Source organism: Neovison vison, chromosome X, assembly GCF_020171115.1.
Source record: "Neovison vison isolate M4711 chromosome X, ASM_NN_V1, whole genome shotgun sequence".
Classification (NCBI taxonomy): Eukaryota; Metazoa; Chordata; class Mammalia; order Carnivora; family Mustelidae; genus Neogale; species Neogale vison.
This window is the reverse complement of record NC_058105.1, coordinates 40,588,087-40,605,169: the sequence shown is the minus strand read 5'-3', so window position 1 is coordinate 40,605,169 and position 17,083 is coordinate 40,588,087. Positions and strand designations below refer to the sequence as shown.

The following is a 17,083-nucleotide window of genomic DNA, read 5'->3' as shown; positions in this document are numbered from 1 at the left end:
GGCCCCTGGCTTTGTCTGGCTGCCAACCCAACCCAAGGCATGTGCCTACGCAGGAGGCGATGACATTTTGGCTCCACTTTCAAAGTTCTTTTTTTCTTTCTCATGTGTTATTTCTAAAGATAACAAAGGTCAAAAGGCATCCAGCATTTTCTGGTTTCTCATAAGCTTCTGGTCAATATTTAATCTGGTTTATGGATTTTTTTTAGGTCTTCTAGATGCCTTCTTGAGCCTGCTTGTGGCCACCCACAGACACTTGTAAGGAGGAGAGAAATCGGCTTGGGAGAGGCACTCTGAAATGAGGGATTAGAGGCCAGGATCCAAAGAGCAAGCACTGCAGCCTGAAGGCAAGGGAGCAGGCCCCGACGACGCCCCCACTGCCGAGAGGTCTGCAATGGCCTCCCTCGGCCTCCAGCTCGTAGGCTACGTCCTGGGCCTCCTGGGGCTGTTGGGCACTCTGGTGGCCATGCTACTTCCCAGCTGGCGAACAAGCTCCTACGTCGGTACAAGCATCGTGACAGCCGTCGGCTTCTCCAAGGGCCTCTGGATGGAGTGTGCCACGCACAGCACGGGCATCACGCAGTGTGACATCTACAGCACCCTCCTAGGCCTGCCCGCTGACATCCAGGCTGCCCAGGCCATGATGGTGACATCCAGTGCGCTCTCTTCTTTGGCCTGCATAGTCTCTGTGGTGGGCATGAGATGCACAGTCTTCTGCCAGGACTCCCGAGCCAAGGACAGGTTGGCTGTGGTGGGTGGAGTCTTCTTCATCCTCGGAGGTCTCCTGGGCTTCATTCCTGTTGCCTGGAATCTTCATGGGATCCTGCGGGACTTCTACTCCCCACTGGTACCTGACAGCATGAAATTTGAGATCGGAGAGGCTCTTTACCTGGGCATTATTTCCTCCCTGTTCTCCCTGGTAGCTGGAATCATCCTCTGCTTTTCCTGCCCATTCCAGGGAAATCGCTCCAACTACTATGATTCCTACCAGGCCCAGCCCCTCGCAACTAGGAGCTCCCCAAGGGCCGGCCAACCGCCCAAAGTCAAGAGTGAGTTTAACTCCTACAGCCTGACAGGGTATGTGTGAAGAACCAGGGGCCAGAGCTGGGGGCGGGTGGCTGGGTCTGTGAAAACCAGCGGACAGTGCCCCCCCCCCAGGGCCACAGGTGAGGGACACTGGCACTGGGTCATGTCAGAAGGTGCTGAGGATAGACTGACTTTGGCCGCTGGATCAAGCGAAGGCAGAAACGGGAACTGGTGTGACAGCTTGCAGGCGGGATTGTCAAGATGCTTGCCAAGCTAGCCTTTCTGTTCCCTTCAACTTGCCCACGGCCCTGCCACCTCCCCCCACACCCACCCCAGCCCGAGTCCCCAACCCTCAACTCCAAACTCCGCCCCCTAGCCTAGGCCATACCACAGAGTCTCCCCTCTGCCTTTCAGGTGACCTGCGAATCCACCCCAAACCCACTCATTAATGACATCCCACTGACTAACCGTTTCTGTGATCAAAGACCCTCCCTCTGGCTCAGGTTGGCTCTGAGCTCATTGCCGGTGGGGGGGGGGGTGGCGGGGAGGAGGACTGGTGGTTTTTATGGGCACGGCTCTCACCAACTTCCCAAACGTCTCTCCGAAGAAACTGTTTGGCCAGTAATGGAGCCCAGCGTCTCCATCCCATTGTTGTTATGACTCCACAGTGTTCAGACCGGTTTGTGCGTGGACTGAAATAAAACCACCCTGTGGTACGGAGGGAGCAGAGAGCAACTGGGTACAGGATGAGAGGGAGGGAAGGCAGTCGAGGACCCAAAAAAGACCTGACTCACTGCCCAGGGCATTTCCCGGAATTCCCTCCCACTGTGGACTGGGGATCTAGCCCCCCTCCCACTAGGGGAAATCATGAAGAAAGAAGATGTGGTGGAAAGCTCACGGCAGCAGTGGACGCTGATTCCGCTGAGGAACTGCCTCCAAGCTGCAGCCCCAACTTTCACTGAAGCTCCTGCCTCCCTCTGACCTGGCCTCCTGCTAAGAAGCAAGGCTACGGGTCTCCCGAGTCCTGCACGGTGGTTTCCTTAGGAGGGGGAACATGTCCTTTCTCGAGATGGCTCTTGGCTGGGGCATGACAGCCTGGGAGGCTTGGGGTTCCAAAGAAGAGACCGCTCCTTGATGCTGCCCCAGAAAGAATAAGAACTTTGGTCTCTAAGAAGCTGGGGGGAGGGCATGTGAGGTGGCTCCAGTGGGAGTTTCTATCAAGCCAGAGAGAGGCGGCTTCCCCAGGGAGTCTGCAAGCCTAATAGAAAAATCAGCCCGAAGTCTGCGATCCATTCCCAGGGGTCTCTCCACAGAGCGCCAGAGAGCCTCTGAAAGACAACAGCCCCCCAGCTCTCCCATCTCCGTCACCCTTCAGAAGCGCCCGCCATCCATCGCCAGACATCTCAGAGTTGCCAGAAGGCATCTGAGGGCTTTGGCATGGAACGACAATGCCCAAGGATCTGGGCCCCGGATCGGAGCGAAAGATGAGCCGCCGCCTGGGATTTCAGTTGGGGAGGGACTGAGGAGAACGTCTCCCCGGCAGACACTTCCACCTCCAAGGTGTGGAAATGCTCCATTTCCCCTGGGGTGGGGGTGGGAGTCACAGATAGACCAAAGGCATTTTCCCTCACACACCGCCCTACAAGTACACCCGGCTTCAGACAAACTCCAGTCCACCTTCCCAAACCTCAGTACCAGCAGAAGGGGCTCACTCGTCTCTAACACGCCTCTCGCCTCTCCACCTTCTTGCTGATGATTAAGCTCTTCTCCCAAGCTGGAAGGCCCTGTCCCCTTAGCCGAGTCCTCCTGTTGTCTGGAGAACTTGCTCAGCACCAACTCCTACACTGAGTCTCCTCTGACCACTCCGTCCCTCTCCTGCCCTCCCTCCTCCACCCCCTCAGCATATAATTATTGCTTCTTTAATGCTTGTAATTCACAATTTTTGATGGATAGCTATCTTTTCGTGTGCGCCTATCTGATTTCACAGATACGTTATAAACTCTTGGAGGGTAGGGGCCATACCCGAGACCTCTCTGTATCCCCCCAGACTATCTGTAAGAGTGCTGGGCACACAGTAGGTGATCAATAAACACTTGTTGATTGAATAATTTTGTTACTGTTTTATTCATTCAAAAGGGGCCTTGGTAGGCATGGCAGGTGTGAGAGAGAATTGGGCCAGGGTAGGGTAGAATGGAAACTGGCTTTTCTTCCCACCAGGTGGATAAAAAAATTTCTTGACTTTATGGGAGACATTAGGAAAACAAGACACCCCCCCACCACATTCCCAGGGAAACTTCACTTTTTCATTGTGCCCAGGGCTCCTCCCTCTTCACAATTCTTTCATCGAAGTTATTTACTGAATGACTATGTGTTTATTCCTTTCGCTCTCTGAACCAGCACTGTGAGGAAGGAAAAGTCAATCTGACAATCTCCATTCAGCAGATGGGGAAACCAAGGCCCATGTGAATAAAGAGATTGTTTTTCCCAGAGCTACATTGCTGGTGTTGGTGCCCCAGACTCTAGACTCCCCAAATAGGACTCTGCTGATCCACTCATTGGGAGAGCCTGCCAGGGGTCCCCCTCAAGCTGCCGGAGGAGAGCAATTTATGACCAACAAAGACACACTGGGGACACACACAGTTCTGGAGATCTCCCATGGAGATGATCTGGGGGAGCAGGACCAATTCACATTTGAAAGAGACGTAATACCTCCGTACTAATTTCCGAAACTCTGGAGGTGTGAGAGTTTGGGAGGCCAATGATTCGGCCGGCCGTTGTTTGAACTTCCTGGGGGAATGAACAAAGCCTAGTTCATAAAGATGTTAGCTGTGGCGACACTGATGATAACAGCTCCCCCCTGCTTCCCTACCCCCACCCCAGCAAGAGTCAACTTACACAGCCCCTGGAGTGGGTCGCAGAGCACAGGAACCTGTTACAACAGGCCCTGCCTTGCACTCCCCACGTAGGCCTTCTCTGGTGCAGAGGTGAGGACCCCGCCACCGGAGCCCATTTAGAGGGAGTGGAGGCGGGCAGGAGTAAGGTGTGGAGAGAAGAGGCTCTCTGAACAGAAGTTGTACAAGGGGTCGCGTCTCTGGCCTGGCACCAGGAACTCCAGAGTGCTTGACTCAGGTGGGGGGCAGTAGAGGCCGGAAGAAGGGGTCGCTTTGCGGACTGTGTTGTGCTGAGGAGGCAGCCGTCTGGTCTGGGCTCTGAGGACCCACCACAGGGCCACAAAAGCACTTTCAGATCCACAATTGCCTTGCGTTCTCCAAATACCCCAAACGAAGCAGGTCTTTGTACAGGAGACAAAATGGAGGCCTCCCTAAAGTCACAGTGTCAGAGTCTGACTCTAAGCTTAGAAATTCTTCCCCCAGCAATGTGGGTCTGTGATTCTGCCTGGGAAGGTGTAAGAGTGGCTTCTGCTCTTCAGACTGCCGCAGCCCTCCTCTCCCTGTCTGCCCCTGCGCTAGAAGGGCCTTCGAGGGAAATAGGGCCCAGGGCTTCTGTTCATTTTAGGATGAGGCTGCCCGGGGACATCCTCCTTCCCTGTAATCTGGGAAGAGTCTACTGAGGAAGTTAGTATTTCATCCTTAACTAGAAAAACCGGGGCAGAGCCGATAAGGAGCAACTGTTCCCTTTGGCTGGGTGTGCAAGGAAAGCTTTGCTCCAAATAATTTCCTCGAAATATCCCGGAGTCTAAGTTGAACGGCTTTCAGCTCACCCCATTGCCTTCCATCATAAAGTAATTTAGATTAGCCACAACCAAGGGGATAGTGGAGGCCATTGTGTTTATGCCCCAAACTGATGGCTCTGACCCTTGCACAAGGAGAGATGTTTCTGCCCTCCCTCATTCCTCTGATAATAGTGTGACTCATGTTTTCTCCCCCTCAGGGCCCTAGTGACCTACTGCTATGTGATCATTAATAGGGGAGGGGGAGGCTGAAACTGGCTTCTTGGGGGAAAGGTGAGCTCCAGCTTCTTGAGAGACCTTCATCCAGCCCGTCCGACAGCCATTCAATGGGCTCCGCAGCCAGGCAGCCCACGCGGCCTGCACCCTCACTCCACGTCGGACGATGAGCGGAAGGCTTCGAGGGCAACAAGTGCAATGAGGGTGAACAGCAAGGTCAAGTCTGTGCCTTGCAGGAGTTGACAGCTGATGCAGGGCCAGATAAGACATGCACACCGAAGCGTGGTGCAACGCATGATACGGTGTGTCCTATGAGAGATAGGAGGTAGGAGGGAAGTTCCAGAAGGTGGGGTGTCAGGCGCTACTTCAGAAAGGCTTGTACGTCCCCTCAAATCCCAGTCCATATGAAGGGAGGGTCTGGCATCCCTTGAGCTTCGGTGGAGGGGGGCGGGGAGAATGATCCAAAGAAACTGCCTCCTGTAGCTAAAGGACCATGGGAGACAGCAACAAGGCAGAGAGCCGCGCTGAGGAGGAAACACGGTTATACCGCACAGCTCATCCAGAACCCCTCTGAGTTTGCCTCACAGGCCTCCTGAGTGGCTCCAGTGGAAAAAGAGTGCCCCTAGGGCCCGGCCCCTTCTCCCTCATCTGCTTCTCTTGGGCAGCTTTCTGGAAATTGGTGGGGGCAGTGGAGGCAGTGCCCATCCGAGTAACCTGAGACCTTTTGGCCCCGGACCAGAGGAGAAACAGCTGTGGGAGAAGGGAGAGAGGACAGAGAAGGGCACGGTGCTAAAGGCGGGCAGATGGGGCCTGGGCAGAGTCAACTGTTCCCTCCCACTCAGCCCTGGGTCCACGGACAGGAGATTCTTCCGTGCTTGTCGCTAACCACTCTGGGACACAGAGGCCCCAGGCAGGGAAGCGCATGCGCTGCTCCACTGGCTGAAGCCTGGCCTTTGCCCAGCCTGGTCGCCCTGCCCCAGCGGCTGCGGACTTTGATGAGAACGCCTGTTATCTCCCTGACAGAGAAAACCTCAAACAGGAAGTCCAGCAGGTTATCTCTCTCTTTTGCCCTAAGTGGTGGCTCCTCCACGCTGCGATGTGATCGCTGATAAAATATTAACAGGTTGTTATCAGGCCTGGCACTGCGGAAGCTGTAATGGGACCACCCGTCTGCCTCCCACAAGCTACCGCTTTCCTGAGACCCGCTGCTTGGGAATTCCTAGCTAACTCTTGCCTACAGTTCCCTGCTCTGGGCCTCATGACTCCACAAAACAGGTGATAGTGGTGTTGGGCTTAACAAAGCAGGAGGTCACTCCACAAGTGCAGACCATCAGGTCGCACTTCCCCATTATTCCTGAAGTCCCAATCCTCCAGAATGGCACCCTTGCTGCTTCACAAGTCACCTCTGAGGAGGGCTTCGAAGAACTTTCTATTTGCAAACATGGCCTCGTGGAGGGAACACTGAGAAAGCTCACATGCTTTCAGACAGATACGTACAATGCAATGGGAAACAAGGTACTCAATGAGTCTCATAGCGTGGCAGGCAACCCCGAGTTTCAGCAGAGGCCCCTTTCCTCCAACAGCACTTCCTGAGCCTGTGACATTTGACAAAGTTCATGTGGGTTGCTCAGGAGAAAGGCCACTCCCACCAAAATCACAAGCAGCCTCTTTGTTTGCTTTTATGTAGAATCACCCAACGGGAGGCAAGAAGGTGGACCAGCATCCCCCACAAAGGCTATCTGCTGACATTGCGAAGACTCTGCTCCCTTGGTTTAAAGGCACTAAGTGCCTTGATGGGAGAAAAAAATGCACGTATATTTTTCTAGCAAGAGAAACCCTTTCAGTCATAGATTAGCCACTGACGTCAGAATTTGTACTAGTTTCTCAGTTTAGCGCTTTTTTTTAAGAGCCAGAATGAGAAGACAAGCCCAGTGGGCTTAAGAAAAAATAGAACATCAATTCAGAGGCAGTGGACGCTGGAATCACAGGAAGCAGGGGCCTTCTCTAAGTAATGCATGCACTCTTCAACTAAATGATTCAATAGGCTTTGATGGAGATGAAGGAGAAATCCAGAAAGAGGCAGACAGGATGAGAAAGGTGGTGCCATCTTTTTCTCAGCAATTCCAGAGGCACCTCCTGTGGTTAATTTTACTCTTCTGTGTGTAATAATAAACCAGCATGTTCTCAAGAGTCACTTTCTCACTCCCGGAGAAACTTGCCCACCTCAGCACTGTCTGGGGTGGGGGTGGGGTAGCAAGGAGCCAGTGAGAACCCTCACAGGCAGAGGCTAACAAGTCCAAGACCTCCTGGAGTGTAAGAATAAGATTTTGATGGCTGTTTTGATATCAGGAAAGCTGCCAAGTGACAGCCCTGCGTGAAAAACCCAGTCAAGAGGAAATGAATTTCCACATTGTTTGGAGGGATATTCGTTACATAAGTGAACGATTTCCTGATCATGAGGGCAGTTAAACATTGTGTGGGATTGTGGAACTTTCTTCCTTGGAAATTCCTATTAGCGTGGGCTGGCTTTAGCTTTTTCTTATCAAAAGGAAGAAGACAAGACTAATCGTTTTTAAGACAGGCCATACTGTCCTGTGGGCAAAGAGCCTGGGCTTTGGAGTCAGACAAACTTGGGTTTGGTTTGGCGTCTGCACGCTCTCTAGCTGTGTGGCCTGGGAGGGGCACTTCAATTCTCTGTGCTTTAGTTCCCACATATGTCAGGTGGAAATGATGCCTGCCTTGTAGTGTTGTCATGGCATATGGTAGGTCCTCAACAAGGGGTTAACTATGTTCCAAGCATATTGGTGACCCAAAGGGTAGTGTCAAAGTCACACCAAAATGTGTGTCTGTGGGGAGTGGGGGCAGATGACAAAGTCTATTTCCCACTACAGATTGAATCTACATCAAGGGATATTCTTGCCCAGGTCAAAACTTCTCCAGATTCTTCCCCAAAGTCTAGATTCATAGGATTCACAGGAATCATTCAGATTCCATTAATAGAGGCCAGAGGAAAAGCAGACTTGAGAAGTTGGAGAATAAAGGAGGGGTGTTGGCTCTTTGCCCTTTATCCAGATCTGTGAAAATCTGAGGTGGAACAGAACCATCATCAATAAGGTCCTACTTCTAGAGAAAATCTTAGTCCAGGGGAACTGCAAACTGAGGTTAATTCCCCCAACTCTGGGACAACTGGGGAGATACAACAACCACTTTCCTAGTTTGTAACTTACAACGGCGCCATTGGTAGGCAGATTTAGTATAGCCCCTGTCTTGCTGGTATTCCCCAGCCCTTGGTCCCTTCTGTTCCTTATGCTTCAAGTTAAATAATTCAATATTCCTCAAACACACTTGGGTGTTCCTTTATTCACAAGCCCTCCTCCCACATAGTCTTGTGACTTTACTTACACTCTTCCCTACAACCTGGAAAATCCTCTCCACACACCTCCACCTTTCCGATCATTACCAGTTTCCAAAACCTCCTGGAAAATCAGGACTTTGGGGAACACCTTCCTGAGCGTCTGCCTAAAGTCATCTTGCCTCTGTCCCTGAGGACTCAATGGTCAGACACATGTGTTTGGTGAGTAGAAGGCCCCCAAAACATGTGAACTAATCTCCTCTAAAAGGGGGTTGTGTTTTCTGATGACTCACATCAAGACTTTGGACTTGGGGATGGAGGCAAGTAACAAAACATATTCCTTCTGCAAAAAATGAATGCTGCATATGTCTCCATGACTAAGGCTTCAATCTACCCAAGACGATCTAGGTTAGTTCTTTCCAACTGTCTGGTTTATTACCCAACCATGTGCCGTGACTGAATTCACAAGTATGGTTCCTGAATTTCCTAAGAGAAGTCGTTAAGTTAGGGATGTCCTTGTCTTCAAGAACAAGGATTCTTTGGGGGGAAATTACCCTTGACTGGGCCTTAGCTCACCCCTGGATTTCCTGAACATACCCTCATGCTTCACTCCCAACCCCATACTACAGAAAGAGCTTTTAATTCATAGTATACAACTCCGAAACATACTCTATCTGAGGATTGCTCTTTGGGAACAGAGAACCTGCCAATTAAGCCTTTGCTTTTAAATTATTGACCCAGATCATCTGTAATCACTGGGTGTGGACAACTATATCATTCTGCTCCCCCCTGGGACCACCAAGTCTCCAACTTGGTCCTCTGCTAGGAGCCCATTTGTTCATCCCACAGTACTGACTTCCTCACACATGCCAGGAACTTATTTTCTTGAGGCTTGCTCTATCTACTCTGTTTATGGATAGCTCCCTTCTCTCTTTTTTTTAATTTTAAAAATTATTTATTTAAAGATTTATTTATTTTTAGAGAGAGAGAGCATGATCAGGAGTGGCAGAGGGAGAGGGAGAATCTCAAGCACACTCCACGCCAAGCATGGAGCCCAATGCGGGGCTTGATCCTGAGACCCTGAGATCCTGGCCTGAGCAGAAACTGAGAGTCGGACGCTCAACCAACTGGGCCACACATGCATCCCTGTTTCTTTTTCTGAAAGATTCAATCACTGCTCTTGGCAAAAGGGAACAGGAGACCCTTCAGAAATTTTTTTTTCCTCCTTTTAGTTTTCACACTCAACATCTGTTCTCTAGGCTTCTGATTGTATTCTGTAATTCTCAGTATTTTAAAATTGCATGCTAGGGAACTTCCTTTTGATAACACTTGGAGTCTGTGGGAAAGAACACCCATATTCTCCCCCCCCCTTGGTAGTCTCTTCAAATATTCAAGTGAAAATTCAGATACAGAGAAACGCTGGGTCACCCCAGCTCACACTGCCTGCCCCCCCCCCCGCAACCTGAAGGACTTATTATCTGTTTGGCATTCTTAGACTTTAATGTCCAGCACTGTTGGTTCCCTCACTCAGACTGATCTAGCCAGCCCCTTCCACGAATGAGGCACTACTATAGGCTCTCGAGGGAGATGAAAATAGGGACAACTTCCCATCATTGACTCATTCAGAATTATTGATTGATTGCCTACTATATACCAGGTACTATGATAAAAGGGATTGGCCATCATGGGCATGGCCCTTCCCCTCATGGAAACTTGTTAGGCAAAGAGGCAGACAGACACCAAGCAGGTTGTGCTCCCTGCTGTCTATCCCAGCACACAGTAGGTAGCCGGTGAGTATTTGCTGAACGAGTGCAAGTCAACAGCCGAATACATAACAGCAAATTGCGAGAAGTGCCAGGAATTGAAAACAGGAAATGGTGGCAGAATAAGGTAGAGGGAGAAGAAAGGCTGCACAGAAGGCCTTTCTGAGAAAGTTGAGACTTACACAGACACCTGAAGGATGAGGACTAGGCAGCCATGGCCAAACTGGAGGTGTGATCATTCTAGAGGAGTGGAACAGTGTAGGTAAAGGCTCGGAGGGAAGGAAGAGCCTGACATGTTTCTGTGGGAAGACCACAGCGAGCGAGGGGAAAAGTGAAATATGATGAAAAATTGCAAGACACAAAGCAGATGAAGTAGGGAGGATGGATTGTCTTCTAAGTGCAATGAGAAGTCATGGAAGGGCTTTAAGCAGGGAGTTATGTAATCGGACTTGTATTTTTTCTCTTTAAATCTGGCTGACATGATAAGACAGTTATGGGAACGAGAGTGGAAGCAAGGACACCAGTTAAGAGTTGCAAAAATGTCTATGGGAGTTGATGGTTGTTTAGACGAAGGAGGCTGTGGTAAAAGTCAGTGAAGTCAAGATATACTTTGGTGATAGAACTGGCAGACTTCCTGACAGACTGGATGTGGGGGACTACGAAAGAGGAAGATTAAGGATGACTTCCAGGTTTCTAGCTTATGTGACTGGGTGGGTGGAGGTGCCATTTTCTAAAATGAGAAAACTGGGGGAAGGAACAGTCCCAGGGTGTGTGTGTCACTGTTTATTTTTAACACATTTTATTTGAAATGCCTGTGAGACATGTAAATGTAAATGCCAAGTAGGCAGCTATATATTTGAATCTAGGACTAATAGGAAGACAGGACAAGGAAGTTTGTGATAAAAAGCCTTGTGACACAAAACTTACGTGTTCAAAGAAAACATTATGCCTTGCCTGGGTTAACTGGGGGAATTTGGGGTGGGGTGGGGTTGGTGGGGGCTGACATTTGAGCCAAAGGAAAGATGATGAAGGAGGATGTTCCAGGTAAAGGGAAGGTTCGAACAGTAAAGGTGCAAGAGAAAACCTCCAGGCAGGTTTGGAAACTGAAAAACAGTTCAGCTTGGATGGAACGAGGTTTGTGTTTGGAATGTTAGAGGAGTCTGGAGAGCACAGGAATGGCCACGGGGGAGGTTCGGTACTGTACTTGCTCGGTAACTGGGAGCACTAGTGGGTGTTCGAGCAGAGGCATAATCTGAGGAGGTCATTCAGCGCAAGTTCGTGACAGTGAGAAGAGTGGATGGAAGGAGTGAGAACAGGAGGAAAAGGAAGCCAGTTAAGAGTTGATTTCAATTTTCCAGGCATGAGATAATAAGGGTCTAAATGTTGATTGTGGAAATGAAAACTTTAAGGGTAAACAGGAGGGACATTTGAAAGGAGAGTTACGATCTTGTTAGCCCAACAGGACAACCAGGAGAGGGCACCCACTTTTTTCTTCCAATGTCTTTTACCTCCACACTATATACGCTCTGGTAAGGCTGGGGGACACTTGTGAATCTCTCCACTGTGGCTTTTAACATTGGCTCCAGGGGCCTCACGCTGGTGTGGTCTCACTGCAAACAGGTAATATAGGGGCAGCTCTGGCATCACAGTAGACAGACTCACAGACCTAACTGTTGCTGGAAGAAGCGGTATGGGGTTGGGTCTAGGAAATGGGTGCAGAGGAAGCACTAGTAAAGAGGAGTTACATTTTCCAACTCCCCCCCCAACATCTTTCTTTTTAAAGCCCAGTTGCCCAAATTCTCTCCTACTTTGCCCTACACACACACACCACTCACACATGCTCACTCTCCACCCAACAGGCTGAACCTTCAATGCTCTGAATTTTTTTCCGACACCACCTTCTATCCATATTGTCCATATCTGCGCCAAGTCCCAGCTTTTAACAGCCCCCCCCTTAAGAATAAGTATCACTGAGAGGATAGCTAAAAATGCGACCCCAGCCCCACTTCTCAGTAATATTTATATTTATTTAGACAATGGGGGCTTTCAATAGCCTAGTCCTAATGTCTCCATGAAAACTAACCAGGCTGCAGGCTAGAGGTACGGTGTGGTGAGGGCCTGGGGCCAGGTGTGTGTGTGTGTGCGCGCACACGCGACTGTCAGCACTCCTTCTGATGCTGAAGCCCGGCTTGGGCCTCCCCCCAGGCCTTCTGGTCTCCCTGGAGTACCTGTGCTGGGCCTCCTCGCCAAGGAGGCAAAATAAGCTTGGGAGAGACTTCCAAAGTCGCTCCGCAGGGAAACCAGAACAAATACCCCAAACATCCCTCTGCACCTCCTAATCCTTACTGCGATGGCTTGAGCCCATTCCACCATACCCTTCGGTTCCTTCTCCTTTACTTGTTTTTCACTGCTGGCATATTTTAAGTGTTCATTGTTCAATGTTTTGTGAGGAGTACCTTGAACTCGTTGGAGAGTAGGCGCTATATAAATACAATAAAGCAATGGATAAACAAAATAGCTACTTTTACAAGAGTGTAGGTTTTACTATTTCTGATAATATGAGACCAGCCCCTTACTCAAGCACTAGGCTGAGGAGCAGGTGGGTGGTGAATTCTGAGGGTTGGCAGACAGACCTCTGTGCTCTAAAAGGGCTTCCCCACTTCCTGAAATCCCAGTTCGGTGGTACATATTTTTTGAATCTGAGCATGCATTGAAGTGCAAATATCACGTGAGAGTGAGTAGGTGGGTCACGATTTAACTTTAGTTCTGTTCACATTAACCCATCACTTCTATCACATGCCCTTTTCACATTCCAGCTTTTGTTCATGCTATTCTTCCAGAGGTAATGCTAAATGACATGAACTGTAAATATAAAATTACCTTATACATTCAACAGAGTCTCTCATCTGATATCTATATCCAAACCTACTCATTCTTTTTTAAAACAATTTATTTTTTTCCAATGTAAGAAGAATAATGGGTTTATATAGAAAATTTGAAAAAGGCAGGAAGATAGCGAGAAGAAAAAAAAATTATCAACCATAGTCCTACCCCTAGAGAACAACCATTGTTGCCATTGTTGACAGTGTGGTCATGCTCGTTCTTTAAACAAATCTTAGTTTAGGTCCCATTTCTGATGTGATGCCTGCCTTCATCTTCCTCCCCCAGAACTTCTCTATCACGTTTGTACCCCTCACTTGTACCAGTTAGTGAACGTGGCGTGTGTCCTGCGCTTCCAACTAGGTTGTTGGATGCTCAAAGGCTGCAGCCATGAATTCTACTTCTTAATTTATCCCCAAACACCTACCACATTGGGCCCAATATTTGCTGGCTGATTTAACCTAAATGAATACAAACCACTTCAGAAAGGATATAAAACGGGCCAGTATCTACATCATGAAAATTAAAGCTTTCAGGTCACCTGGCTTGGTGATTACTGCTTTTCTGTTCCTGGAACTCCTGAAAGCCTATTAACTAGCCTCTTTCTCCACATCAAAACTGAATAAGAAGCAGAATGAGTGACAGCCAGGATTTACTCAAAGATTCTCTATATAAGGCATAAAAAGGTTGGGGGGGGAGAGAAGAGATGGAGAGAGGGGGGGAGAGGGAAGGAGGAGGAAGAAGGGAATGAAGAAGAGAAGAAAAGACAAGAGAAGAGTGGAGTAGGGTAGGGTAGAGCAGAGTAGGGTAGAGTAGAGTAGAGTAGAGTAGGGTAGAGTAGGGTAGGGTACAGAAGGGTATATAGAGTGTATAGTCCGGTGCTCAATCCAGTATGTGATTTGCCTCCAGCACCGTATACAGGATCCCATCCACTTGCTCTGAGTCAAACCCGATCTCACGAAGCTCCAAGTGAGGGAGGACAGAAGTAAGGAGATAGCTGACGTGGATACGCAGCCGCGTAAGCTTTGCCAAAGCCCTGTATGATGGAGTGAGGGGGCAGAAGAGATGACATGAAGTCATTAGCCAACAGAACAAAATGAAGCTCCTTAAAAATGGGCCTACATCTCTCAACAATGATGTGTCCATTAGCTAGACAGAAAGAAGAAAGCACGGTGCCACCAAACACAGGGACACTGCAGCTCTCTAAGTAACTCCTCGCTCCTTGGTGGCCTCTAAATTAATTAAGGCTTCCTCCCTTAGCTATGGCCAATAACTGGGGGTCCTAAGGGATGCTTCCCGTTAGCACTCACAAGCTGATAACTAAACCCTAGTAATTAACCTTTCTAGGTCATCTCCCTCTGGGGTCCGGTAGGAGACCTGAGCCTTCTGCAGCACTTCCAGGTGCATCTCTGTCTCCTTCAGTTTCTCTTTGAGTTCCTGCTTTTCTTCCTTGGTTCTCTCCAGCTCGGCTTTCAGAATTTGGAATTCAGCTTGGCGATAGCCCATGTGTTTCTTGCTCCAATACAAGCCTTCCGTCTCCTGGGTGGTGTAGGTCACCAATTCACTCTGGACTTTCTTGAATTCAGAATGCCAGTGATTCCTCTCCTGTTCCAGCTCCTCCACCTGCAGTCCAAGAAACAGAAATTCAATGACCCCCACATGCTAGGAGTGCACCAAAATGTGTCCCTAATACATTCCTCCATACACGTTCCACTGAGGGACCTTCTCAATCCCCAGATAGGGGCGGGAAGCCCACTCGGGTTCATTCAGTCTGAGACACGGCACAGAATGAGTCGATGGCTTCTGTTGTGGAAAGGCCTCAGAACGGGAAATCGTCAAGAGCCGCGACTCTCTGGTCTCTTGGTTACAAGGATCTCTTATTCCTAGTGGGAAGGTGATGCCCTAACCTTTTGCTGGAACAAGTTCCGCTCAGCCAAAACACGTTCCAGTTTTTCTGCGGTTCTTTTCAGTTCTTCCAGTTCTCTTTGGTTCTTCATCTTTGGCGAACTGCGACCTCCGCCCTCCTCAGAACCTCGGCCCTTCTCCCCAGCGGCTGCGGCAGGGGTGGGACCAGAGGCCACAGAGGGGTAAGGCACGGGGCTCCAGGATTCCACTGCTTTTCTCCTCTCAGCCAGCTCCTCTCTGTTGAAAGGGATCAGTTGAATGGGAGCTCCTGAATCTCTAACACCTTTTGCAACACCGACAACAGCTACAAAAGGTCCCTTGTTTACTTCCTCTTTGTTTACATTTGTGCTGCCTCTGTTAGATTCTTCTGCTACCAATCTTGGCATCTGATCTTCTAATTCTTCAGGGAGCAGGGACCCTTGGTGTTGGTCTTGGGCCCCTGAATACAGGACTGACACCTCCCTACTCTGACTGGGATTCTTGTTTGCATCTGGGTATTCTGGAGAAAGGTACGGTGGTGTGCTTCTCTCCGAACTGGATTTATCATGGCTGTTCTCCCCTTCTGGGTAGGAGACAGCTGCCTCCACCCTCCTATAAGGGCCAGGCATGGAATAATCTAGAGGAGGTGTTGTCATCTCATTCTGGAGCCTTCTTCGTTTCTCCACCGGCTCCTCTCCCAGGATCCATTTGTACTTACTGCAAGAAGAAGAGGGAATTAAATGTTAAGCTGTCAAAATACAAGCTAGGTGTATTCTTATCCCATGGAGCCTCTCTCCAAACTTTCTGCATTAGAACTGACTCTAGCTGTTATCCACAGATCACTTCCAGGTTAGGAACAGAACTCTAAACACAACTCTACCCCCGAACTCCAAATCCATCACTCATGCACCTTGCTGAGCTAGCAACCAGTCTGAATGGAGAGATGAAATAAAAAAGTATAAGAGTCAGTATCTGGATATAACAAGACCAAGTTGATCTTGGTAAGAATTCTGAAAACAGGATGGAAACCAGCCTGACTCGGAAGTTTCCAAAATGCAAGGAAAGGGGGAAACACACACACACACACACACACACACACACACACACACACACACACAAATACACATGCAAAATCCCCTAACACGAGAATGGAAAAAAAGGTCATAAAAAGCCTAGTAGAGTATGCGGAGGAAAGCTGAGCCAGCTCGTTAATTTTCAAGTGTCACAAAAACCTCCCAGTATCAAAGACTTAGGCACATTTTTTATATTGCAACAGAACACCATGCAGTTCCTTTGCCAGCCAACTGGATTGTGGCAATAGCCCATTATTCACTTATAAAAGTTAATTAAAACACAGGGCCCTAGTCAGAAACAAACAAGTGGAATCGGCCACTTCAAATCATTTCCCTCTTCGGGTAAAAGAACTGCCCTCTGTCAGGGCAAACAGGCACTCCCTCACTTCTTCAGGAAATGCAGGAGAGTAATCGCACCATGGCCTTCCATTTCTGGCTTCTATTCGCACTAAGTGGTGAAGGAACTAAGGAAATGACTGGCACCCGTGAAATCCACAGGCAATTTAAAATCCTGCAGTAGGACAGGACACCTCCCCCACCCCCGGCATGCCAGCTCATTTTTACCCCATAATTATTTTGTCCTCCCTGCAGAAAATGCAGAAATTTCTAAGTAAATATCAAATTCCAAATTTTCAATGAGAAAGAATCAGGCATGTCATCAGTCACCTTACAGTGATTCAAGGCTGCCCACTTCTCTTTGCAAGTTCTGAGAACGTTTGTAAGACATCTCAAACCTTAGCTTCTTACAGCGCCCTGAACATTCTTTGAAACTAGTGTTCACCCAGAAAGAAAACTGGTCTGCCTCTTAATAGGTCTTGCTGTGTCAACCTTAGGGGGAAAGCAAAAATATTTAGGGGCAATGTGAGACCAAATGCATTCATCTAGAACCTGCACAAAGGGCCACTGCAGAGGGCCCATTTAGCTGTGGTAGGGAGGAAGAGTCAGTCAGTCAGTTCAGAGGTAGGAAGGAAGGGTACAAGATCCCAGATAGCAAGACCACACTTCTATGAAAGGCAATTAGTCAAATGATATGCTTTCTCTTCCTTTTGCTGTGTCCAAGGGTTCTATCTTTATCTCTCTCCCTGTATTTCTTTTCTTTGGTAATCTCATACCACCTCTGGGCTATAACCTCTGGTCATTTCCCCAGCCCTATCTCTAGTATGGAATTTCCAATCACCCAGCACACCCCTTCCTGCCTGTC

The 17,083-nt window shown here is 49.0% G+C and overlaps 2 protein-coding genes across 5 annotated transcripts in view; one reads left to right on the top strand and one right to left on the bottom strand.

Moving 5' to 3' along the window:
* Window positions 1–210: 210 nt before the first annotated feature.
* CLDN2 (claudin 2) lies at window positions 211–3,128 on the top strand. The gene has a single exon (XM_044234592.1). It carries the CDS (start codon window positions 392–394, stop codon window positions 1,082–1,084), a length of 693 nt encoding a protein of 230 aa, XP_044090527.1. The 5' UTR covers window positions 211–391; the 3' UTR covers window positions 1,085–3,128.
* Window positions 3,129–12,784: 9,656 nt separating this feature from the next.
* Window positions 12,785–17,083, bottom strand: part of MORC4 (MORC family CW-type zinc finger 4) — a 51,549-nt gene continuing 47,250 nt past the window's right edge. For 3 of the 4 annotated variants that reach the window (XM_044234266.1, XM_044234269.1, XM_044234268.1), the window contains 3 exons: window positions 14,833–15,526; window positions 14,265–14,548; window positions 12,785–13,961 (listed from right to left, as the gene is read on the bottom strand). In XM_044234266.1, the coding sequence (XP_044090201.1) occupies window positions 13,808–13,961; window positions 14,265–14,548; window positions 14,833–15,526 (1,132 nt within the window). In that variant the 3' untranslated portion in view covers window positions 12,785–13,807. The remainder of the gene's footprint in view (window positions 13,962–14,264; window positions 14,549–14,832; window positions 15,527–17,083) is intronic. The other variant, XM_044234267.1, reaches the window with a different exon arrangement.